A 26,355-nucleotide genomic window follows, 5' to 3' on the forward strand; every position below is an offset into this window, starting at 1 on the left:
TGACTAAGTATCTTATGTTGAAACATGATATTGAAAGTATTCATGCTGAAACTGTTAACAAAATGCTAAGCAGATACATTTTTGCATAATAGGTCCTAACATAGACTATGCAAATTTTGCAGTCTCGTTTGGTGGGGTTTTTTGGGTTTGGGGGTTTTTGAGCGGTTGTTTTTTTTGGTTTTTTTTTTTTTTTTCATATCTTCCTTGGATATGTTCATGACAACATACAAAAAAAAGTGTTATTAAAATGTGGATTTTTTTTTATTAATAACTCAGATAATACAGGTATTTTTGAAATGTTTTGACCTGGTATTTGTAACTTACTCAAAATTCTCCTTTTTCCTCATTGATCTATTTCTTCAAGTGTAGTGTGTACAACTGTGCAGAGGTCTCCAGCAGTAAGCCTCATAGAGATGAGTAAAGTATAAGAATTATTTCATAACAGTATGAACATTATTGAGCTTGCAATTACCTTGAATTTGACGCATGTGCATGGCTGCAGAGCCATCACTGTTGCTAAAGAAAACTATTTTTCTTTTAGCAGAAAATACTGGAAAGTGGGCTTCTCACTGGTAAAATGGGATGTAAGCATTAGGAAGAGAGATTAGACACTTTCAGATCTGAAGGAAACAGGACTCCTGCTTTTTCCCCAACACATGTCATTGCCCAGATCTTTCCAAGGGCTTTGGTGTTCCTTATAGAGTCCTGGAGTGATGTGTGGTATTTGCACATTAAGCATTCTAAACCTTATTTTGAGAAATTCATCTGTCTGGATTTATTAGAAAGCTTGTAGCTTTCTACTTAATTCTACCTCGGCAGAATTTTATCCTCTCTTTGCCAAGTCCGTACCAGTGCATAATGCAGGTGTTTGAGTTGTTGCTTGGAAACAAGGATCAGCTTTTCAATGATCACTTTCTAGCCCTTTAACATGCACCAGAATTTGTTCTGTGTCTGTAAGAATATTTTCACTGTTGTTGAGGCATTGCAGTATCTTAAACTGGTAGTTTTATGCTATCTCTAAGTATCATGTAAAAAAGCCCAGTTTTAGTGCCCTTCTGTTCAAAGTTCTACTTATTAAAAGTGTATTACCTCAACCGTACACTCAGATACACATGCTGCTATAGTTTTCAGAGGGAATTTCCTCAAATATGCAAAGTTTACTAAAAAACCCTGCTCTGAAAGGTACAAACAAAAATCTGTATCTATTTATGTGAAGGTAGTATTGCATTCTGTATGTATCAAGCTGATAAAATTGATGTGCTTCTTGGATATTTTTCCTAGTTAAACATGAAGAAGTGCTACCACAGTTATGCAAAGCTGAACAGTTTCAGTGTAATAATAAACGTTGTATCCAGGATCGCTGGCGCTGTGATGGGGATGATGACTGTCTGGATGGCAGTGATGAGCATTCTGAAATTTGCTGTATGTATGCTTTTATGTTTTAACCCACAATTAATACTTTATTTTGGCAGTTGGAAACAAAATGTAAATCTGATGGGAGTCAAACCAAAGTGATAATTCTGGAGTAATTCATGTAAATATCATTTTCTTCTTTTCCTGCATATAGTATTAGTACTCCTTTCAGATGACACTGGTGTACTCATTTCATAGCATACTAAAAGAGCGTTCATCTTTTGGTTTTGACATTGTCATTAATGATTCTTTAGATGTTTGTATTTTTTTCACTTTTTTCATATGAGTTGCGGGATAACTTGCATTGGAAGGGGTATCAGAATGTTTCAAGTCCAACATTTACAAAGCAAAGCCAGCCATACCTCAACCTCTAGGGAAGCGATAGTTCAATTAGTCCTGGAAACCATTTCCAAAGGCATCAAGGACAAGAAAATGATCTGGAGTAGTTAGCATGGGTTTATGACAGAGAAATTGCACTTACACAACCTCATAGCTTTTGTGAATACTATGACTAGCTTGGTGGATGATGGGAAAGCAGCAGATACTGTTTACCTTAACTATAGCATGGCTTTTGACACTTCCTTAACATCCAAAAAACAAGCTGACAAAGGATGAGTTAGGTGTGTGGACAGTGAGATGGATTTAGGTCATCCCTGGAGAGCTGCCTAGTTCTGAGGCCCACAGTAGGAGAAAGGCAGGAACTTATGGACCAAGTCCAGGAAAAAACTGCTAAAATGATGGATTGGTGCACCTGTCCCAGAAGTTGGAAGAGCTGGTATTGTTCAGCCTGGGGGAAGAGAATGCTTAGGAGAGATCTTACCAATGTGTATAAATATCTGATGGAAGGAACTGAAGAACAGGGAATCGGGCTCATAGTAGTGCCCACTTGCAGGACAAGAGGTAATGGACACAATCTGAAAAGCATGAGATTTTATCTGAGCACAAGAAGATGTTTTTTTTTTCTTTGACTATGAGCATAACCAAACACTGGAATAGATTGCCCAGAGAGATTGTAGAGTTTCTGTCTATATAGATACTCAAAACTTACATGGACATGGTCCTGGGCAACCTGCTGTAATTGTTTCTTGCTGTTGAAATTAAAAATAATAATAAATATATCAATTGTGTACCTCTGTCACTCCTGGAAGATACTTAGATAGCCTGCTATAAAATCAGAATTGCAGCAGTCAAAATACCTTTCCTTGCTTAGTTTGCAACAGTGCTTCCTATTTATAACAGGAAACCATTTCTCTAAGCCACATCTGCTTTACTGAAATGAAAATACATTATTTTTTTCCTTATCAATTGTAGGCATGACATGAACTGATACACTCTTCTACTGTGCAGCATTCTTGTATGTATCTGAAAACTCAGAATAATTTTCTCAGACTTACGTCTTTGAGGCAAAGCGACTCTAATCTTTTTTTCCTGTTTTCTTTTCTGTCTTTTCTGTCTTTTCTCTCTCTTTTCTCTCTCTTTTCTCTCTCTTTTCTCTCTCTTTTCTCTCTCTTTTCTCTCTTTCTCTCTCTTTTCTCTCTCTTTTCTCTCTCTTTTCTCTCTCTTTTCTCTCTCTTCTCTCTCTTCTCTCTCTTTTCTCTCTTTTCTCTCTTTTCTCTCTTTTCTCTCTCTTTTCTCTCTCTTTTCTCTCTCTTTTCTCTCTTTTCTATCTTTTCTATCTCTCTTCTCTCTCTTCTCTCTCTTCTCTCTCTTCTCTCTCTCTTCTCTCTCTCTTCTCTCTCTCTTCTCTCTCTCTTTTCTCTCTCTTTTCTCTCTCTTTTCTCTCTCTTTTCTCTCTCTTTTCTCTCTCTTCTCTCTCTCTTTTCTCTCTCTTTTCTCTCTCTCTCCTCTCTCTCTCTCCTCTCTCTCTCTCCTCTCTCTCTCTTCTCTCTCTCTTCTCTCTCTCTCCTCTCTCTCTCTCTCTCCTCTCTCTCTCTCTCTCTCCTCTCTCTTTTCTCTTTCTCTCTCTCTCTTTTCTCTCTCTCTCTCTCTCTTTTCTCTCTCTCTCTCTCTCTTTTCTCTCTCTCTCTCTTTTCTCTCTCTCTTTTCTATTTTTTTTTCTTTTTTCTTTTTTTTTTTTTTTCCCCAGTAGATTATGTTGGTTTTGTTTGGTTTTGGGTTTTGGGGTTTGGTTTTGTTTTGTTTTGTTTTTTCCTACTCATTGCTCCTTTATAAACTTTGCCAAGTGATCCTAGGGATTGGATGTCCAGAAATGGATGTATTTACTTCTGCTGAGGCTTTTGTGAAGCTGTTTAGGTGGAGAGAATGTGATTGTGTGGGTTGATAGTCCTTTTTAGACAACCATGGGTGAATCTTCCCTGCTTCACATTGGCCAAAGGTTGCTGATAAATACTGAGCTGGTTATCCTCTGTAATACCTAGGTCTTTTTCTGTACGTCTGTTACATGGCCAATGTGGGGATTTTTCCTTGCATTTATGTATTTTTATAACTCCTTGTTGTAGTCTTTACTGATTTCAGTTCTAATTCTTTTCAAAACATTTGCCCAGTTCTGATATGTAGTATTTACTAACATTTTTATTTTAGTATCAGAGGTTGTTACACTTAAATAGGGAGCTTAACTAATAATGACACTGACAAGAAAATCTTTTGGCAAGGTTGACTTGATTCTCATTTGAATTAATGTAATGTGGACCAATTCACTGATCAAAGCTTGTAATTCTCAGAGAATCTGTATAAATATAAATTAAATCATAATCTGGTCCCAAATCTGTGTGATATATAGTTTAGGTGGCCAGTATGATAACATTAATATCTTTTCAGCAGTTGCTATAATAACTTCAATAGTTCTTTTTTTAGTTGGAAATATTTGCAATTATGACTGGAATACACAAATGTTAATAAATGTATGTAAGCAAAAGTTAAAATACCATTTAAAACAGCATCTATGTCTAATATTAAAGTCAGATGTGAAGAAATCTTACATTTATAATTCTATTACATGGACAAGCTTTATTCTCCAGTCACATTGCCAGCTAGGTTGCTTCATAAGTATTTAAGACTTAGAACACCTTTCTGCTCAGATTATTAAATCTTTGCTTCCTATGTTCTTGCACCCTCCACACAAAATACTCATGAAAGGTTTGTGTGCTGTTGATACCACATTTGCTCTGTGCTGTTTTCAGTGTGATGGATGGGTAGAAAGGTCAAAGATGAAAGCTACTGAAATGTCAAGGATAAACCTGCAAGACATCCTTTCATTTTAAATACTGTTAGTTTTCAGATACACCTTAAATTTTAAAAAACATTCTGGATGACCTAGTAGGTGGAACATAGTTCAAGATTATATTCAACCCCACATTTGAAAGTGCATAGTTTACTGCTCTTGTGTAGATCAAGATTAGCAAGATCCACTAATAATAGATCTTGTCATTGGCATAAAAGAAGCAGAACATATATACTTACTACAGCTGCAAGAGCAGGCCAGTAGTATTTACATAATTTCCATGCATTCAGTCTTCATCCTTTCCATGGTGCTGGACTAGCAAAAACATGTTTGTGAGATACTTGTACACTCCTGAATATCAGATTTTTCATCAGTTTTAAACTGTGTTGCGTATTTCCATTTCTGACACCTACAGTTCTGTGGTAAGTAAATAACAGATCTGTATGTGGCCATTGACAGTAATGTACATCATTTTAGAAGCATTTTATAACCTGTCTAGATCCCTGCTCACTGTAGTATAATATTTTGGATATGCACAGAACTTGCACCTGTTCCTTCAATGTGTTGGGGTTTTTTTATATGCACTTCAGTTTGCAAACCTCATCACACTGACAAAATGGGATCGAGGACATTTTTCTTTAAATAAATAGCAACACTGTAAAATGCCGCTACCTTTTATCACTTAGTAGCTAGCAAAAGAGAATCTCCATATTCATGCTAGTATGATAGGAGAATCTTTACTATGTATTGTTTAATTTGGTTTGAAATAGTACAATATTTTTTAATTGACTAGTTTGCAACAACCTTTATGTCATGGAGACTGTATATACAAAGTAACCGTGATAACCAGGGATTACCATCTAATGTATTATTTTCAGCAGTTTTTTCTCTAACCATTTTCTTATGAGGAAACCTTTTTTTTTTTCTTCCCAGTCAATCATAGTTGTCCTGATGATCATTTTAAGTGCCAAAATAATCGCTGCATTCCCAAGAGGTGGCTTTGTGATGGAGCCAATGATTGTGGTAATAATGAAGATGAAACCAATAAAACCTGTGCAGGTAAAAATTTTACTTGTGTAAACAAGTTCTCAAACTCCAGTTCTATAAACAGTTCAAAACTGCTCTGAGCTGAATCAGTCTGCTCCTAGTAATTTGATTATTGACATTTTAAATTAATTCAGATTTTTATGCCACTAAGGCTGGAAATTAAATTGTATTTTTTTAGTCTTTATTCTTGACTGTGCTTTCCAGAGTAATTCAGCACTTAGTCTATCCGTATGGGTTGACTGTCAAAGCCCTGCTTAAGTACAAAATTTTCCCTGCTCAGTCCTTTTTTGCCACTTAGATAATATGGTGAGTGCCGTGTCACTAGTCAATTTAATTTTATGCTGACAAAAGCATAATTAGTTGTTAAGTTTCCCTTGGTACCTTGAAATTGTTTTAATTTCTAAGTTATTAACTGTTTAGTGGATTTTTAAGGAAATGCAAAGATGAAGATTGTTTACAGATTCCACTACAGTAAATCATGGAGCTCCAAATCAGTCCATTTCTTGTGTGGAAGTGATGTTTAGTGCTTTTTGGTAGAGTACCCTAAACAATCATTAAATATCTGCTACACAAATATACATCAATAAGCTGATGACTATTTTAAACTGAAATGAAGGGATAGACAGCATATATTGTGTATTAAAATATTCCATGAACTCATTTTCCTTGATTTAAATTTTCATGCATATAAAAACCAGTCTGGTTGTTAGTTGTGTGGTTTTACCTAAACTGCACTAGCAAAACTGCAGACCTAGAGTGTCCATATCACCTCTAGGGTATTACTGTGGATTGTCATACATCTTGATATCCTTTGATATTCAATTGTTTTCTTGTAAGGTAAGAGTTGGATTTAAGACCATATTTTTTATCCCGGTGTCAGTTGGCTATGGGTTGAATTCTGTTTTCCTGTTTTGTCCTTTTGTTCCTGCAGTGGCAAACACTATTCATGTTTTAAAAAATACTTCTTGGAAATATTTGAAACTTACATTCTTCTATTGTATTTTGTGCTACTTCTGTGAAGAAAAATGAAACTTGTAATAGATAATACCAAATTCTTTTGGTTATTGAGGATTGGAGTTCTGATGTTCATGTTGCTATCACTGGCATTGTAGTTATGGGTTCACATTTTGAATACAAATTACAAGTAATGTCAGCTTTATATGTTATTTCTATGGAAGTTTTACTGTTCATCAGCTTTCAAAGTAATTTATGTAGTTACATAGTATGGTTTCTTTTACTGATCTTTATTTCTTCAGAAGAAAGAAATACCTAATTTCATTTAGTGGATCATTACAGTTGCGTATTTGCAAAGGCAAAGATTATAAGAACGGTTAGGACAGGCACATCACACACTTTGTATATTGCATTTGTTTCTGTGTAAATAATAATTTTACTAGATCATTGTTTCTGAAATGCAGTTTGTTAATATTTCAGTGGCTAAATTTTTTTATGCCAATTGTTGTTTACTTCAGCTTTACAACTAATGATATTTTAGCAAACGTTGGTGCTCTTCTACTACTTAGTTTTGTATAATTACGCATATAAAACTTCATGTTCTCATATGCTGGAGAAACCGATAAGAAATCTACCTGACATAGGTAGAATACAGTCCTGCAGATGACCTCCGTTTTCTGAAAGGAGATTAATTATGTGTAGTCAGATCACGTAAAACGTGCAGTAGGCCAAGAGATGTCCTCCAGACTTGCAACTTCCATATACAGGCACATACCTTTTACATACAGAGCCCTAACAGATTGAGTCCATTTCCCTTGTATTTTTGGAGTGTTTTTTCTTGACAGCAAGAACTTGTCAGGTTGACCAGTTTTCGTGTGGGAATGGACGCTGTATTCCAGTGTCGTGGCTGTGTGACAGGGAGGATGATTGCGGAGATGAAACCGATGAAATGACATCCTGTGGTGAGTGTTTTGAGGTTTTGTTTTTTGTTGTTGTTGTTGTTGTTTTTTTTCCCCAGGGATAAAAGTAAAATTATTCTATAAAAAAGTTAAACATCTAAGGATCTCTCACATGAATTGCTGGGTCTGAGCAGAAGGCTATTTTGGTGTATTTTGCAGAAAAAGAAAGTAGTCTTCTATTTTTTTTATAACATGAGAGAGTATCAGCAGCTCTGCTAATTGCTGCTTTACTGAGATACTGCAAGGTGTATTCTCTCTAATCAGCTGCTTCCAAACAATTAAGGTTTTTGTAAGTCACCATGACTGCCTTCATCTGCTTGGCAGCTCAGGTAAGTGCTGTGAGTCTGAGAACAAAAGGGTCAATGAGCTGTCTGCAAAATACTGTATCATGGTGTGTTCCCTCTTCACGAGGTAATATTTGTGATATTACTTGGCTTACTAACATGAATTAGTAAGTATGTGACAATATAGTAGGATGTGGTTTTAAATGAATTTTCAAGAGTTTTCAAGAAAGAATACGGACTGATTGTTTTAGTAGCACCAATCTTGTAAAAGTGAAGTGATAGGTTGTGCTCAGAAAAATTGAAATTTAGGGTGTAATTCTTAGGATGCTTAGTAGTTAAACTTGTGTTTCACTCAGATACAACAACTGTTAACTCTTTCTTAAGGAGAAATTATGAAAGCAGTGTAGTTGGAAAAGCATGGTCTTTCTTTGAGTTTTTTGAAATTTCTTACTGCTGTAAACCTTTTTGATAGAGTTACTAGAATTCCATTACTAGTAACATTTTTTCTTCAGAAATCTCAATACCTGTGAATCACTGGCAGTGAAGAACAAGAAAAAAGACAAATTAAATACATAGATGAGAGTCATTGCCTGACTCCATGATGCCCTGTGTTTCATAAATATAAATCTCCAGGACCTCAGTTACCTGAGAATCTATGGAAGGCAACATGTAGAATCCAATCAATAAATTCTGTACATCCATAATACCTTAAATCTGTTTAATTACAAATTATTCATGACTGGCAAGCAGCTGATACTTTTTAGTTGAATTTGAATTGTTATTTTTTAGCTCTATGTGAGTAATACTCAGCATCTCCTACTTGTCTAATTGCATTCAGGATTTTTAAGGATTTTAACATTTAAAAAGTTATGTTTCTTGGAACATTTACCTGCTTTCTCTTGGGGTGTTTTTTGTTATTGACCTCCTTTTCCTTACTAGTGATATAATCAGCAAAAAGCAAACTAATTGTATACTGACAGTAACAGGTGTCTGATCAGTTACTTCAAAATAGATTACATATTTGATGAAATCCAAATAAAAATAAAACTATTATGTTATTAACAGTGTGGATATTATTAAGGTAGATGTCTAATTGCCATGTTTCAAATCAATTAAGTTCTGTTATGTACAGATGTAGAATAGGTGATCCCAGTTAACATGTATTTTGCAATCTCAAAAATTATAGCATTCTGTGCAATGGTACAGTGTGGCACTGGGTACAATAACAGTTTATCTGATTAGCTTTACCCTTTGTTCTCAGGCATCTTATCAGTACAAAGGTGTTAGCCCCTTTAGATACTGAAAGCTGCTCTAAGGTCTCCCCAGAGCCTTCTCTTCTTCAGGCTGAACAACCCCAACCTCTCTCATAGAGGAAGTGCTCCAGCCCTCTGAGCATCTTTCTGGTGGTATTTTGCACTTGCCCAATCAGGTCCATGGGGCCTCAGAGCTGCAGTGCTGCAGGTGTGGACTCCTGATTGCAGAGTAGATAGGGAGAATCACCTCCCTTTACCTGCTGGTCATGCTGCTTTTGATACAGCCCAGGATACCTTTGGATTTCTGAGCTGTGAGTGCACATTGCCTGGTCATGTTGAGCTTCTCATCAATCAACACTTGCAAACCTTTTTCCTCAGGGCTGCTGTTTTTCAGTTTGGCCAAACTTTGCATATGTTTCATGTTTTAGAATCTTGTCTCTTTTTCCTCAAATACTGTGGTTGTGCAAATGTGTCATATACTTAATTTTTCATTCTCCATTTTGATTTGATGGCTAATGGGCACGTTAATGGAATTTATTTAGCTATTCTATTTACTGAATATATTTTCTTCTATGAAACAGTTTAAAGTTCTTGTATTCACAAGTTTTAATATTAAAAGTAAAATAATGGTTTGCTTTTTGTTACCATTGCAAAGTGTTGATTTTTAACTGAACAAGTCTTTAACTGTGTAAACTTTAGGCTCCTATTGATTCAATAAGTTAAGCATGCTTATATTGGCATATAGCTGGGGTGAGCAGGACTGTAAAGATGAAATGCATAAGCTTTTTCTAAAGATACAACCAGATTTGTGAAGAAGCATGATATTCCTGAAAAAAATTTGAAAAGTGACCTTCGTTATTTTATTATTGCTTTCCTAAAGGAAACAAGACATGGTCGTTTTTTTCTGTCCATATATTTATCAGTTTGTTATTATAACATTTACACTCAGTAATAGAAGGGTGAAAGAAGTATCAAAAACTGGAGCTTCTACAATACAGCTGTGTAGCAGAGAAAAATGAGATTGATTCCTGCACTGTGGAGAGGTGTCGTGGTTTAAAGCCAACCATACAGTCTCTCTCTCTCTCCCCCTCCCCCCCCCCCCCCCCCGATGGTTGGGGAGCAGAATCGAGAGAATGTAACTCCCACAGGTTGAGATAAGAACAGTCCAGTAACTAAGGTATAACACAAATCACTACTGCTATCACTAATAATGATAAGAGAAATAACAAGGAAGAGAATACGGTACCACCTACCAAAACGAGCCCGACCCGGAAGAGAGCGAGCCCTTCCAAGTAACTCTCAGTTACCTCCCCAGGCATGATGTGCTGTGGTATGGAATACCTCTTTAGCTAGCTTGGGTCAGGTGTCCTGTCTCTGCTTCCTTCCAGCCTCCCCACCTCCCTGGCAGAGCATGAGACTCACAAAGTCCTTGGTCAGAGTAAACATTACTTAGCAACAACTGAAAAACATCGGTGTTATCAGCTCTGTTCCCAGGCTGAAAGTCAAAGCACAGCGCTGCACCAGCTACTAAGAAGGAGAAAAATTGACTGCTACTGCTAAACCCAGGACAAGAGGGTACTCTGTGAGCTCATGAAACTGCTTTCTTGCTTTCTCTGTTTTCAGGACAGTTGGCACAGAGATGGCTGTAAATCAGCTACAAGGTGTGCATCTCTTTTCTGTAACATAGGAAAGGAAAAGAGTACTGAGGAGACCATAGGGACAACAGGAGAAAATTATTGTGCTGGTCCTCTAGGGTATGAGAGAGAGCTGCAGATGATGGTGGAAACTGGGGCTGTGAGAAACAAACACTGGTGATACTGCAGAACTTCCTTAGAAAGACTGTGATGGGCCGAGAATCATGACATGGGAGGTGGCCAAGATAATCACAGTTAATTTTAATTAATTTCTGTCTCTTTTATGCAGGTCTTGGTTAGACAGATGGATTGAAAGTCATTCATGTAGTCATTCATGAAGGCATTCATGTATAGCAAACAGGAATATTGCATTTAATGTATGAGTTAAATTTGCGGAAAAAAATGTTTCAACAGCTAAGAAATGAAATTAAAAATGTCTGCAAGCTTTGCTTGAACCACACAAAGCGTATGTTGTAACTAAGTATCATCATAATTGCACATTTCCCTTATTTGTCTTAGAACAGATTTTTTTCGTACCCTGACAGCAAAAAGTGGTGGTTTTTGGTATTTTTTTTTTTTCCCCACAAAAAATCCCTACAAAACTTTTCAGGAGTAAACGATAGAGTGTAATTGTCATCACTGTGAACTTGTCACCCTTTTCTGTGTTGAAACAGACTAATCACTTCAGTCTTTCAATATTTTTGGTGATCTGTAAATTCTACTATTTGATACAGCTGATTTGGTTTGCTACTTCATGCATGAATAGAAGCCAGAACTCCCTCTGGACTTTAAAAACAAACAAAAAAAAGAGCACAACAAAAAACAAAAACTAAAACCAAGCCATCTTTTCAGTTAACTTTAAAACATCTTCTGCACCAAAGACAGCAAATAGAAATTTATTGACTTCGGAGACTAATTCATTTCTTGTTGTAAGGAAATTTTACTTGTATGTGGCGTGGTTTAAAAGTTAAGAAAATCTTTTCAGTACTAATTACATAGTGTAATTGTCAAGGTCTTCGTTGTTTCAGTTGTAGCAACACTAGAACAACCCAGTGTAGCTAGAGCAACCTACTGAGGAATACACCTGGGGATTTGTTCACAGCTTGGGCAGTTTTGGTGCTGCTGACAGTACTGTGCACCGTTTTGGACATTTCTGTTGCATTTGGGTTGCACTGTGTAAGAACTTCCAACCTGAAATCCTTTAGTAGAGAACAAACTTGTCTTTAAATAGCAGTTCAGGTAGATTGGCAATGTTGTCAACTTTGATTTGCATTAATGTTAGTTGCTGAGAGGTGTCTGACTGTTCTGATGGTCGTTAGGGAGAATTTAGGTTCCTCCTTATTCCTTTTGAATCAGATTAGACTTTCAGATTGTTTCCTATGAATTGCCAGGTTTTGTAAAGTTGGTTTTGTGTTTTCCAAAATGAATGGGTGCAAGCACTCCTTAACATGTTAATTGTATGAAATGTATGATAGGTCTTAGAAGAAAAAGAAGCTGAAAAAATTAATGTATTAAATATGTATCTATGTTACACAGAGGTGTGTTTTTATGAGTCCTGTGAATTATATTATCTCAGTTTTCTACTACTTTTTCTGGAATCCTTGGAGGAAATAATTGTAAATACTGACACCGTAATTTTGGAAATTTTTAATGTCTGTGTACAATAACTTTTTCTTGAACGTTCTTTTGCTTGGAAGTTAGCTTTCTCATTTTATAGTCTTCCATTTTCCATCTTGTAATGGTGGTGCTATTGCAGTTGGAGAACTTTTTTTATGTAAATACATAAATTGAAAATATGGTCTGTATCAGTCATCAAGCTATAGTAATTAGTCATAAATATTAGCATGCTTAGTGGCGAAGACAGCCCTAGGATCATGGGAATGTAGGACCATATTATATGACAAAAAATAATACATTTCAGTGGTCTGTTTTGAAGAAGGATAGCATTTGAACTAGTATTTACAGTTAAAAGCCCTTTTATCCTCTCTTTTTGGTGTTACACATTTTTCTCCTCTCTAGATGTATATCTGTCAGATGAAAATATTTCATGCAATCCACTTGTGTAATTTATGCATGTAAGAAGGTGGAAGAATATTATTAAAGAGGATATACATGATATAGTTTTTATTTCTTTTTTAACACTTCCACAGAATTCCCAACGTGTGAGCCGCTAAGTCAATTTATATGCAAAAATGGAAGATGCATTAGCAGCAAATGGCTCTGTGATTCAGGCAAGTATCAGGTGTTCTGTATCTGCAATGGATATGGTAGATGTTGCATAAATATTGCTTTGATACCCACTCTTTTCTTCTGAGGCTGATATTGCTAGTTTGTTTTGCAAGTGGTCAAAGAATAAATACAGTATTTTTACATTACTGACCTGACCTAGAAAGCAGCAATATTGAAGCTTCACAGAAGGAATGATGCAGTAGATGATATGGTAATAGTTACAAACAGTATTTTCTGTATCATAAAGTGTGACTTAAACCTTGATTGTTAAAAAAAAATGGTGTTGCTTATGAAAGTATTTTCTAGTTTTGGAAAACAAAATAGTTCCAGTGACAAAGTATCTGATTTTTTTGTTGTGAGTTCAATTTAATAAATACTAGAGCTTGAGAGGAATGGCTAAGACAATGTAGATCTTTTGTGTGAAAGATTACATATTTGAATGACAGCTGTTAAAATAAACCTTCTCTCAGAGCTTTTGGTGGGGGAGTGATGTCATGCCAGTCCTAATAACATTGGGTTGGTTCTTCATCCACCATAGCATTTCTTCTTACTAAGATTTTATATGTCTGACAGGAATTCATAGCTGTAAATGGACAGATTCTCCAAATTATCACAGTGTGCTTGCTCATATTCTCTGCAAGGAGACCCTCTAGCATTTACCTGACACATTTGTCTTTCCCTGTCTTGGCAATCACAGTCAAATTGTGGGAATTGTCTTTAAGATTTTTGTAATGACTAAAACAGAGTAATTGGAAACTACATTCCAGCATTATTTATATGCTGCCATCTCTCTCCACCTTGCACTGTTCCAAGTGCATGGAAATGACATTTGCAATACTATTGAAGCTCTGACATCAGATTTTCACTTTGGTTTATATGAAGTGCTTTGTGAGTGTGCTTAACTGTCCAAGTTAACTTAATGAATCACTGAGAATACTGTTTGGAAGCCTGGGTAGTTAAACACAAGTAAAGAAATTTAAAAAAATCCACAGCCTTTTTGTGCTTGCTGGTGTCTGTGACTGAATAACTGTAAGTAAGATTTTAGATTATCCAAAGTGGCAGAGAGAAGTGCTGTTTGTAAATTAAAGAATTACTTGTGTTAGATATAATTTTACTGTATGCCTGTGGGCAGTAAGCATGCAATTTTATTTACTGAATGTTATTTTTTTCTCTTGCCTTCTTGGAAATATTTCTTTCTCCTTGTATCTTTTATTCATATTCTTTTTATCTCTTTATCATTATTATATTTTAAATAATAATATTTGCAGATGATGACTGTGGTGATGGAAGTGATGAACTAGGCTGTGTTCACTCGTGTTCTGCTGATCAGTTCAGATGTTATAATGGTAGATGTATTCCAAGTCATTGGGCATGTGATGGTGACAATGACTGTGGAGATTTCAGTGATGAAACCAAAACAAACTGCAGCAAGGAAGGTTAGTTGCTTTTACTCTTCTTACGTACATACAGGCACAGAGAATACTTCATTATAAATACAAAGGACTCATCTTTAGCCAATGAAAAAAAAGAAAAAGCTTTTACCTTGGTAAAGGTTGGTATGGAAAATATGTCAAGTGTAAATGGTGATAGAGAAGTATATCATAGAAGAAAAATGCATTTGAAAGAGTACTGGGTATTGTACTGAGAGAAGTTTTGTAGTTTTACTTCACTGAATTGTGCTAAACATGATGTTTGTCTTGTCAGAGATGCGTACTGCCTAGGTAAAAAGACAGTAAGCAACATTCCTGAAGTTATTGTTTATATTTTCTGGGACTTTTATGCAGTAGCACTCTTATTGTTGATCTATATTTTTCTGTTGTGTGTGTGGATGGTTTTGTTGGTTTTTTTTTGATGGTTTTGTTTTTCCAATGGTCTTACTGAAGCATAACGATGTTGCAACAAGACTACAGTCCCATTTCAATGCCATGCACTGTGTTCATTTGGATGGGGAGAGAAGGGGATGATGCTTGTAACAAAGGATAAGAAATAATCAGATAAGAATGGAGGAATATTTTTCTCTTATTTTTCTCATAGTGATTTTTCCACAGCAAAGTAATTACACATAATTTTATTGGTCCACTAGGACATAGACCTTCTTGGGAAAGAGTAGAATGAAGGAGGAGGGAATGTGGTGTGAGGATGGGCTTACAAAGCACCAGGAAAACTTTTATCAGGCTTGATCCTCCTTACATCTCTAAATTCATTCTTGTCTGACAGCAGTGCAAAAAAAAAAAAAAAAAAAAAAATTGGTATTTACCTTGAGTCTATGGTGGAATGGCAGTGAAGAGAATGAGCAGAATAAGAGAGCTTATCTTGAAGCTTGTGTTGGAGTCATGAGTTAAGAAGGAATAGTGAGTTTTGAGGGTTATGCTTGAGTACTTTTGATTTTGCCTTTGGTTAGGAAGGGGGATTCTAAGTCATTGTAGGCTTGGCATGGAAGAAACACATATGAGCAAATTCTTCAATGTAATTTCTTATTTTTCTAAGAAAATCCCTCTACTAGAAGATGCAGTGGGAAGGAGTTTCAGTGCAGTCCTGATGGGAACTGTGTTCCTGAGTTGTGGCGGTGTGATGGAGAAAAGGATTGTGAAGATGGTAGTGATGAAAAAGGCTGTAATGGAACTATACGACTGTGTGATGAAAAAACAAAGTTTTCCTGCAAGAGTACAGGTATGAGCTTGGATATATGTTTTGCAGTCATTCATTCGTGTGTGCATCTGTCTGTGTGAATACTATTTGAATACTGCTTAATACTAGTGAGGTGATGTTACTTATTGCAGTCATACCAGAAGAATATCATTAACATACTTCTCCTAACCTGTTTAATGATTTGCAATATAAAATGGATGGGGTTTGAGACTACTTAAAGCTGAAACTGTTCTGTGTGATAATACATCAAGCCAAATATTTAAATTTAGCATTTACTGGTACTTAAAAGTCCAGGTATTTTCTTCTATTTTGCTATTTTGGCCCTAGAAATAAGTTGATTTAAATGTTATAAAGTAATTAGCTAGAAGACTTCAAAGAATTAGAATTGCAGCACTGGAAATTAGAACTTTCATGTGGAAAGCAAAATCCATAATGTGAGTATGTTTAAAATAAAATTTTGCTAAGTGTACTGCATTAAAAATTGGGAAAGAATGTGACAGTTTTTGCATGAGGATATTTTGCAAAGTAATGTTTTGATGGAACATTTTCTGAAGGGGCAGTCCAGTTAGGAAGAAGTTAATGCATGTCAGCAGTGTGCTAATCTTTTAATAATTTATTTCAAAGCTTAATGAAGTATTAGGGATAAAATATAATTTTCAAAGCAAAATTTAATTCAAAATATAATAATCAGTACTATTGTTGCCGTTAGGCAGCTATAATTATTACAGGAGAGAAGAACCCATTCTAATGCCTGTATTACAGTTAAGCATGACAGATATTGTAGGCTGGTTATGTGAGCTCTGTCCAAAAGTATTTGTGAATATGTGTGAATGTAACATGCTTTATTCAGATTTACAGTGTGAACGGAATTTTTTTTTAATATGTGAATTATTTTGAGAAGTCTTAGAAATGCTTGGGGGTTTGGTGCTACTTGGATTTTTAAATCCTAGAAATTATAATGTATGGTTAAATAAATATGGAATACTGAATCTTGTCTAAAGAAAACATTTCCTTTTGTGTTCTTACAATTTCCATGAAGATGTATAGAACAAGAAGCTGTTAAATGAAGCAGCTTCAATAACTAAAAAGATTATTCACTTTTAATAGGTCTGTTTTCCTGAAATAGGCTAATAGGAACCCTGACACGGGAAATACACTTTTTCCCTGGTACTGTCTCTTTCCTGGTGCTTAAATGGGGAAAAGGTCTCAAACTTTCATTGCCTCATTATACACCTACCTATGTTTAGTTGTGCACACGGACAGCAATACCTCAGTCATTTTACAGGAAGCAGCATGAAATGTGACTTCTCTGGCTGCCACATATAAATACAGCAAAAAAATTGTCATCGAGCATTTGCTAAATTCAATGGTAAATGGTTTTGATTGAGAGGAAGATGAAATTAAGCTTATTGGTTTTATGAAAGCATCACTTTAGAAATCAGTTGTAATAGTTTAATCCTTTTTTTTTTTTTTTTCTTTCACCATTTTTCTTCTGTCAGTCTGGGAAGGAGCAAAATCACTCTTCTGGAGCAGGCATGTTAGTAATGCATTGGAAGAGAAAACAACAAAAGCAAATTCTTGTTTAGCTACTTTTCAGTAGTATCCATATAGTCGAATAAAGGAGTAATGGGTTTCTGAGAAATAGTTTCTGTCATGATTCTTTCGGGTTTCAGAACGTGCATAATTTTCTCTTTGGATTATTTAAAGAAATAATACTGTCTGGCTTCCACACTTACAAGAATTGCTCATATGAGGAGAAACTGGCTAATTCTTTGATTAGAAACTGCTTGGTGGTGTCATCCGGTTTCCTATTAAAGAATATGGTGGGTCTGGGTAGGAACATATATATGGGTGGGGAGGGAGAAGAGCCAATATATTTTGAGGGCAGTGACAGCTGGTGAGAACAGCAATAGTGAAATGTTACTGCCGACTTTTTTGCTTACTTCTGTTTAGGTTTATGGCTGTAAATAGTAGCTGCAGGGTCTTTTACTGTAGTTTTTGTTGGCTGTGGCTAATCTGTCACAGTGCTACAGGCATGAGTGTCATGTTGCAATTTCAGCATTTGTCAGCCTTCAGTCAAAGATTTGTCTGCTTTAGATTAATGGTGGTCTTGAGAACCCATCATATGTAGCCCCTTTTCTGATATGCACCTAAAAATATCCAACAGTGGATATTTTATAACTTATATAGATAGGCTTCTTGTAACTTGCCTCTAATAGTTGAACTTTTCCTAATAAATTATCTGAATCTTTGCTGCAAGTTTAGTTAATTGTTTCATCTTTTCACTGATATAAAAGTCTTTTGAATATGGAAGATGTCTGTTATGTGTCTCCTTAACCACATTATTTATTGAATAAACAAATAATTTTTTTTTCCTTGCATATCTTCTGGTTTTACTTTAGGTTTTTTAAACCTTTAGTATTTTTGTTGGTCTCCCTGGAACTTTACAACCTGTGCAGTTCTTGAGCTGTGATATCCAAAGTAAGCCAAAATGCTCAGGGCACTTGAGTGAGCAGATTTCAGAGTGACATTTCTAATTTTTTCAAGAACATTACATGGTTGTGGTGAAGTGTGATGAAAAATACACTAGAGTTTGTACAGCAGTAGGATATGAGATTTAATAAATACCTGATTGAGATTGACTTCTGTTGGGCTGCTTCTAGCCAGTTATTTTCTACTTTTAAATTAGATTAGTATTCTTTTACATTAGACTAGACATAATCAGATTAGACAAATAGCTAACTCCCTATTTTAAATTCTTATTCTGTCCTCCAAAAAAAATATAGGCTCACTTTTATGTACTACACTAATCTATCATTTTAATTCCATCTCACTATTTTAAAATTTGTATTACTGGACCAGGAACAGAATTTGTGCAGTCTTAGTTAGAAAGTTGTCTAATTACTCTAATGATCAAAATCAAGTACTTTTTTAAGGTAAATGCAAGAGCCATGTATACTTCAGTTTAGTAAGCAGTTGGTCTGAACTGTAATGTGTATTTGTCATACTTGCTGCATTTTATATTTATTTCAAGAAACAGTTAATTTTATATCTTAGCATTTTTATTGCCACCCTGTGGGCTATTATTTTACCCTTTTTTTCCTCACATGTTCTCATATGTTAACAACATACTGGAGTGGGGGGCAGGGAAGATGAGGGTAGAAGTAGGATTTCTTTGGTGTGGAATATAAGGAAAGTACATAGAGAGGAAGTCAAGGGGTGGGTGGTGAACACAGTGATACTGGAAGAGGAGAGCAATAGCAGTTTTACTGGATGGATGGAAGTGTAAGAGTCAAGATACAAGTATGCGACAAATAGAGAAGAATGCAAAGAAGTCAATACTGAAAAGAGGCTGATGAGGAAATTGATAGGGCTACCCTATAGATTGTCAGCGCTCATGAGGAGGAAAGGGTTACTATGGAGATATATGGCAGGAGAGGAGTTTTTAAGAAAGAGAAGATTTAGTAAGAACATCAGAACGGGATGCATGGAGGAGTTCAAAGAGTGGAAAAGAATATTGCTCATAAGGCGTGTTTACCCCGTTGTGTTGCTTCCACTTATTCCCTGCCTGCTCTGCCTCCTCTCTCACCATTCAATCTTTAGAGCTATATATCCTGTACAACTACTTTAATAACCCTTTTGAATATAATGCTTGTTCAAAATGATGAAATTTCTAACTTGAGCAGTGGATTTAGTTGACACTAAAAATTTAAATAAAAACCTCATAGCAAGTAAACTAGAAAGTTGTACATGTTGCTCCAGTACTGGTTTTATTCTCATTTCATAGTTCCTTTGTTTTCTGTGGCAACAGCTGTTTTGTTTAGGCCTTGAGTTTTTTAATTCTGTCTCATCCAGGAGACATGCATAAACATCTGCTGTCTACTAATAGCTTTTAAAACACAGAAATTACCATCTTCTTTAAAGAATGTAGTTCAGTCTAAGTCTCAGGCGTGTTCTACAGGACTAGCAAGATCATCAATTTATCATCACAACATTTAGTTAAATGTGTCAGAACATTCTTTCATTTTTATGGAAATGAGCTTGGGTGCATTCTGTAAGTTAGGAAGGTATTACAGCTGTAGGCAGCAGGAATTAACAGTAAGATAAAGCTGAATGCAGTAATGCTCCATCAAAGTAGTTTTCTTACAGTAAAATATATAATCAGTTGAAAAACTTCCTGGGCTCAGTAACCCAACAAAGACTGAACAGTATATAAAAAGTTAATTCTGTCATACTTGCTAATATTTGTAGGAAATAAAAATTGTTGGAAAAGCATTCTGATCTGGCTTTCCCACATACTACTTGCTTCAGAAATTTTGATTCATTACTTTACATATATTTTTGTCTTACACAAAAAAGCCATGGAAAAGAATAGATAGATCCATTGAGACAGTTAATATATGATGGAATTTTACGAAAAATGTTCCTGGAAACCAAAATTGTAAATTTCAATACCAGTCAGTAAAGCAAAAATACTTCAGCGAATATTAAGGAATTATTTCAAGATGGTCATACTACCTCATTAAGTCCATCTCTTTAGAATTTTGGCAAAGATTATTTCCTTGAATATATATTCTACTTAAGAACCTGTCATAGTTATTGTAGTGGAAGATTAATCTTTCATTATAAAACATATCTTCATTAAAGTAAGAAGAAGGCAGTAAAAACTGATTTGCTCTGTAAACATTTGTATGTATAAAAGATTGAAAAATAGATTTGGAGCTCTGCTGGGAGTAATGTCAGTTTACTTTGAGATATGGTTAGTTTGCTTGATGATGGTATTTTCTATTAGCTTTTATTCTACTGCTGTGTTATAATAATATGTAAAAATCAATGATCATCTCAAGGTAATAAAGAATATGGGCACTTTTTTTTAACACTTGTGATTCCGTGTAATGATAAACCACAAACATATCATCCATGCAACTTTATTTTCTTGTGTCTGTGAAATTCTGTTTTTTTCATTGTAAGATATTTGGGACTTTGGCCACTATGAAAAAAGATGAAAGCTTTTAATTCTATATGACACCTTTTATTTTCATTCTAATTGACACTTTGTAAGTTTTCCAGGTGATTGTACTGGCAAAATGATGTTCTGTTGCTTGAAACCACACTCAGTGTAGTTTGATCCTAAAGTTTCACTTGTTTTTCTTCATCAAAAGTGAAAACAGTCTCGCATGTGCTTCGTGAGTGCTGCACAAACATAAATTTTTCATTGTTCTTGTTTTCCTATATTTTGCCCTGTTGTCACTCGTTGAGGACATTAGCACCCTTCCCATTAAAAGTTGACTAAAATATAAAATGAAAAGCATTATGTTACTCTCAAGCAAATATTTCCTTTAAAGAAAGCTGAAATCTGCTACTGTATTATGGAGATAGAATCACTTTTAAGGTGGTTTCATATTGTCATAGTCATTACAGAAGTAAAAGGCTGCCTGTAGCAGATGTGACACTGAGGTGCATTAAAGAGCAAGCAGCGTTTTGTTCCTATTGATTATTTCACACAAGACTCGCTTGCTCTCCCCCACAAAGTTGTGATCAATCTCAGCTTCCTATTTGGCGGATTATTGCTAAACTGAGGAGAGGGGCTGAAAGTTGTGTCATTTCATGCTGTGCAACAGTTTGCAGTTACCAGTCTCGGACATCATTAGTCAGTCCGTGGGCATCCACCAGCATTGTCGTCAGTGGATCTAGACATTACCAGGATCTTCTTTCCCATTCTGGACTGATTTTTCTCTGCCTAAATAGTTTATAGGCAGAAGCACAGCCCAAGCTTCCTAACCTGTGGTTCTTCCTGTTGTCTCTTTATTACTCAAAGAATGAAGTACAGTCTAGGTGTTAACAAAATTTACAACTAGCCCATACTGGTTGTAGCTAGCAAGTAACAAGTTTATGTTTGAGAGCTGAAAATCAGTTTGGAACGAGAGCACTCACAGATACACACCTGGAAGTGGTAGCATCTTAATCTCAGTTATTTTTCACCTAATAAAATCCCTGGTTTGGATGATGCTAATCTAATGCCTGTATGTTTTTTCAAGGTAACTCCCCCTTTCCTAATCAAGAGGCTGCCCCTAGACATTGATGATCAGAAGAAAAGTTCTCCCTCCCCCCACCTGTGGAGGAGTGAAAGAAAGGATCTGAACCCTGATTTCATAAAACTGAAATCATATAGGAGGTTTCATCTGCTGTAATTAATTTGTCTAAACGATGATCATTTACCTGTCGTAATCTGGGAATTTATTGTGTATAGTTCCTGGAAAGATTTTGTTTCTGAAACCTCTACTAATAGACTTACATTGAAATGTAGTTCCTATGGCAGGCTCTTGGACTAGAAAATAGAGATGAAAAGCAGAATTAAAAAGAAACAAAACGTAAAGCTTTTTATTATAATTTGTAATACTTAACAGATTATGAGGCTGTGTCCTGCCTGTATGCATTTCTGTTCAGCTTAGAATAGCTAGGACTGATGTTTGAAAAATGACTGTCAACATCGATCTGGATGATGCATCAGAGTATACATAAAAGTTGACTTCTTTCTCTACATCTAAGAGGACAGTACTATTAATAGCAAACATAATAAAACCAAATATCTGTGTAATGCTACTGATTTATTTTTCTAAAGTTTGCTTCCAGTCTAATTTCCTGTGTTTGTTGTCTCTTTTCTCCAAGGGAGATGCATTAGCAAAGCGTGGCTATGTGATGGCGATATTGATTGTGAGGATCAGTCTGATGAGGATAATTGCGAGGGCTATATGTGTGGACCACCAAAATACCCTTGTGCTAATGATACCTCCATCTGCCTACAGCCTGAGAAGCTCTGCAATGGGAGAAGAGATTGTCCTGATGGATCTGATGAAGGCGACCTTTGTGGTACTTCTTTTAGACCCATTTTCTTGATTATTCTTGCTTTATTATTGTTATTGTTTGTCATAATACTTTTTACCTAAAAAAACAGATCTTATGTTTATCTTACTAAAATTTTGTTATAGTAGTTTATAAGATGATTTTTTACTTCAATCATACTGGGTTTGTGCTTGAAGTATTAGTTTTCTTCAAATAAGGGAAAACATAATTCTCAGGTAATTCCTTAATTTCCTAACCCCTTAAAATACTCCTGGAGAAAAACAATTTAAAAGGCTCTGCTGTATATGGAAGGATAAGCTAATTTGCAGCTCTCTCCAACTACAGAAGCTTAAGGACTCCTTTTGGTGCAGCTCAGCATACAGTTGGCTTTCTGGGCTGTGTGCACGTAGAGCGCTGCTGGCTCATGTTCAGTTTCTCTTCATTCAGTACCCAGAGGTGTTCCTCCTTAGGGCTGCTCTCAGCCTGTTCCCTGCCCACCCTGCAGGACCTTACACTTGGCCTTTTTGAACTTCCTGAGGTTTGCAGAGGTCCACTTCTCAACCATGTCAAGGTCCCTCTGGATGGCATCCCTTCTCTCCAGTGTGTCAAATGCACCACACGAGCTGGTGCCGTCAGAAAGCTTACTGCGGGTCCACTGAGTCCCACTGTCCCTGTCACTGACAAAAATGTTAAATGACGCTGCTCCCAATACTGACCCCTTGAGGAATGCCACTTGTCACAGGTCTTTCACTTGAACATAAAGCTGTTGACCACAGCTGTTCAGCGCAACCATCCAGGTAATTCCTTATCCACTGAGTGGTCCATCTATCAAATCCACGCTTCTCCTTTTTAGACAAGGATGTGGTGCTGGACAGTGTCAAATATTGTGCATAAGTCCGGGCAGATGACATCAGTTGCTCTTTCCTGATCCACCAGTGCTGTGGTTTGGTGGATGGCAGTGCTGTAACCCCAGCAAATTTATCAGGCACAATTCACCCTTAGTGAAGCTGTGTTGGCTGTCACTTATTGCCTCCTTATTTTCCATGTGCTTTAGCTTAGTGTTCAGGAGGATCTGCTCAATGATCTTGCTGGGCACTGAGGTGAGACTGATCAGCCTGTAGTTCCTTGGGTCTTCCTTTTTCCCCTTTTTAAAAATGGGGTTTGTTTTTCTCCTTTTCCAGTTAGTGGGAACTTCATCAGACTGCCACAGCCTCTCAAATATGATAGCCAGTGGCTTAACCCCTTCATCTGCCAGTTTTCTAATCCCACAGATGCATCTCATCAGGTCCTATGGACTTGTGTACCTTCAGCTTCCTTAGATGGTTTTGAATTTGATCACCTACAGTGAGCAGTTTTTCATTCTCCTAGTCCCTGACTTTGCCTTCTGTGACTTGAGCAGTGTGGTTGGAGCTCTTGACAGAAGACTGAGGCAAAAAAACCACTGAATACCTTAGCATTCTCCATGTCCCAGGTAACCAGATCTCCCATTTCCTTCTGGAGAGGATCTACATTTTCCTTAGTTTTCCTTCTATCACTGATATACCTGTGGAAGCTTTTCTTGTTGCCCTTAACATCTCTGGTCAGCTTTAATTCTATGAAGGCTTTAGCTTTGCTGACATGATCCCTGGCTGCTTGGACAGTTTCTTTGTACTCCTCCCAGGCTGCCTGTCCTTGCCTCCACCCTCTTTAGGCTTCCTTTTTGTGTCTGAGTTTGTCTAGGAGATTCTTCTTCATCCATGCAAGCCGACTGGTCTTTTTGCCTGACTTCCTCTTTGTTGGGATTCACCGCTCCTGAGCGTGGGGGAGGTGATCCTTGAACATTACCCAGCTTTAGGAAAAATTTTGTTTATTTTAGAATTATTTTTTTATTATTATATCAACAGTTTGCCTCTAGCCACAGATCTTGCTTTGCATAAGATGTTTTCCAAGCCCCAGCGTTCCGTTGCAAAGCATTTGGAGATATTTACAAGCATTTTTACCCTGTAGGATCTTTCATTCCTAGGAGATCCTGCACTGGACTAAGCACAGCTGCTTAGCACAGGAGGCAGAGTTCACCGGCTGGGCAACAGCAGCTGCAGGGTATGTCAGAGAGATCTTCACACTGTCCTGTTCTGCTGGTCAGTCTTGCAGACAGTGCTACAGGAGAGGACCTGAAATTCGGTGCTCCCCTGGAATATATTACATTGTAGACCTGAATCCTCTGAGAGCTACATATGAATCTCATGCTGTCTAGACTCCAGGTGAAAAAAATTACAATGTAAGATAATTTATATTATTTCTCTGCTGTTTCTGTGATCAGACAATTATGTTCCTACTAGTAGCAGCCCATTATGACACCTTTATCCTGTTGGCTACTGTATAGGGCCAAGCTTGGACTATAATAGTTATTTCAGCTTTTAGGTGGTGTGTTAGTAGTCAACGGGTATTTCAACAGTTTTTAATTAGCTAACTTTAAAACATGCCTAACCATAAAATGAAAGACAAATATGGGATGTTGGACAACACATTTGCCATTAGGCACATAAAGGAACTTGAATGCTTTATGATTAAAAAAGCCACAAAAGACCAAACTTGAAATCTGAACAAAGGACTATTAGAAGAGGGCTCTATTATTCTTATTCTTATTGATATATTTTTTAATTTTGTTTTGTTTTGTTTGTTTTGGGATTTTTTGTGTTTTTTTTTTAATGATAAAGAAATATTTCTTCTGTAAGAATTGGCTACATTTTATACATCTTGCCATAAGTAAGCAAGGTTTTCAGGAACTTGTTAGAATCAAACAAAATAATTAAAAGATACCAAAAAAAAGGGAAAAAATAAAAAGAACCCAAAAGCCTAGTTTCCAGCAACAGTAGGTCAGTTCGGTCTTCCCGTTGATACTCTGGACACTGGTAGTACTATGAGGTAAGGAATAGTTCTGTAGGTCGATTGTTTGCTTTTTTTGCTTCAAAGATCCCAGACTTTCTCACAGACACAATTTTCATGCTTTTAATTAAGTTGTTTTAAGGGTTTCCTAAATCGACTTCAATTTGCTAAGCAGAGCTTTCTAAATCATCAGATACCTGAAGAATATAGTGTGGGGGTGCTGGCACAGGGATTGCAGCAGTAGCATTCTGTAGTTGATCTTACTGGAAAAGTAGGAGAAAGAAATCCTAATTTTTACTCCTAATTTGTACATATTTCTTTGACAAGTTGCTTGTGATATGGATATGTAGGACTAAGAGTTGGAGCCTTCTCCTTGAAAGCTCAAGTGGCTGGAGGTAGAGATGTATTTGTGAAAGTACACTTTTTTTCCTGGGCATCAGGTTTTGATCACCACTGAAGATGATTGAGCTGTAATGGTCTTTGAACTGACTCTGTATGGGCACTCTTTAATTATTAATGAATAAAATAATTTGCATGCAAGCCTGAAAATATATGTACATTTTACATCTGCCATGCTACAAGCTTGGAAAGTTGCAGTAAAGCTACCATGCCAAAGACTTATAAATCAGATAATATAAAAAATTGAATCTAGAAAGCTGTTTAACAAATGTAAAATTAATTTTCTGCTACTTAGACACCTGTCAGCCTTGCAGCCTTTAATGTTTGGGATTTTTTTTCTGTGTTATTTCAGATGAATGTTCACTTAACAATGGGGGATGTAGCCATCAATGTTCTGTGGTTCCTGGAGGAAGAATTGCGTGCTCCTGCCCTGCAGGATTCAGTCTTAGTATAGACAACAAAACTTGTGAGATCATGGATTACTGTACTAGGCACCTTAAGTGTAGTCAAGTATGCGAGCAGCATAAAAATACTGTCAAGTGCTCCTGTTATGAAGGCTGGAAGCTCAGTAAGGATGGAGAAAACTGTGTCAGTACTGGTGAGTTGAAATTTAATGTATTTTAAATATTTTAGATGTTAATAGCT

The 26,355-nt window shown here is 36.3% G+C and overlaps 1 protein-coding gene across 1 annotated transcript in view; it reads left to right on the top strand.

Moving 5' to 3' along the window:
• LRP1B (LDL receptor related protein 1B) overlaps positions 1-26,355 on the top strand; it is a 565,080-nt gene that overhangs the window by 303,719 nt on the left and 235,006 nt on the right. Inside the window, exons 16-23 of the mRNA XM_034061327.1 lie at positions 1,282-1,422; positions 5,528-5,653; positions 7,441-7,557; positions 12,876-12,956; positions 14,223-14,390; positions 15,442-15,624; positions 22,273-22,473; positions 26,063-26,308. Coding sequence (XP_033917218.1) covers positions 1,282-1,422; positions 5,528-5,653; positions 7,441-7,557; positions 12,876-12,956; positions 14,223-14,390; positions 15,442-15,624; positions 22,273-22,473; positions 26,063-26,308 — 1,263 coding nt within the window. The remainder of the gene's footprint in view (positions 1-1,281; positions 1,423-5,527; positions 5,654-7,440; positions 7,558-12,875; positions 12,957-14,222; positions 14,391-15,441; positions 15,625-22,272; positions 22,474-26,062; positions 26,309-26,355) is intronic.

Source organism: Melopsittacus undulatus, chromosome 4 (genome assembly GCF_012275295.1).
Source record: "Melopsittacus undulatus isolate bMelUnd1 chromosome 4, bMelUnd1.mat.Z, whole genome shotgun sequence".
NCBI lineage: Eukaryota > Metazoa > Chordata > Aves > Psittaciformes > Psittaculidae > Melopsittacus > Melopsittacus undulatus.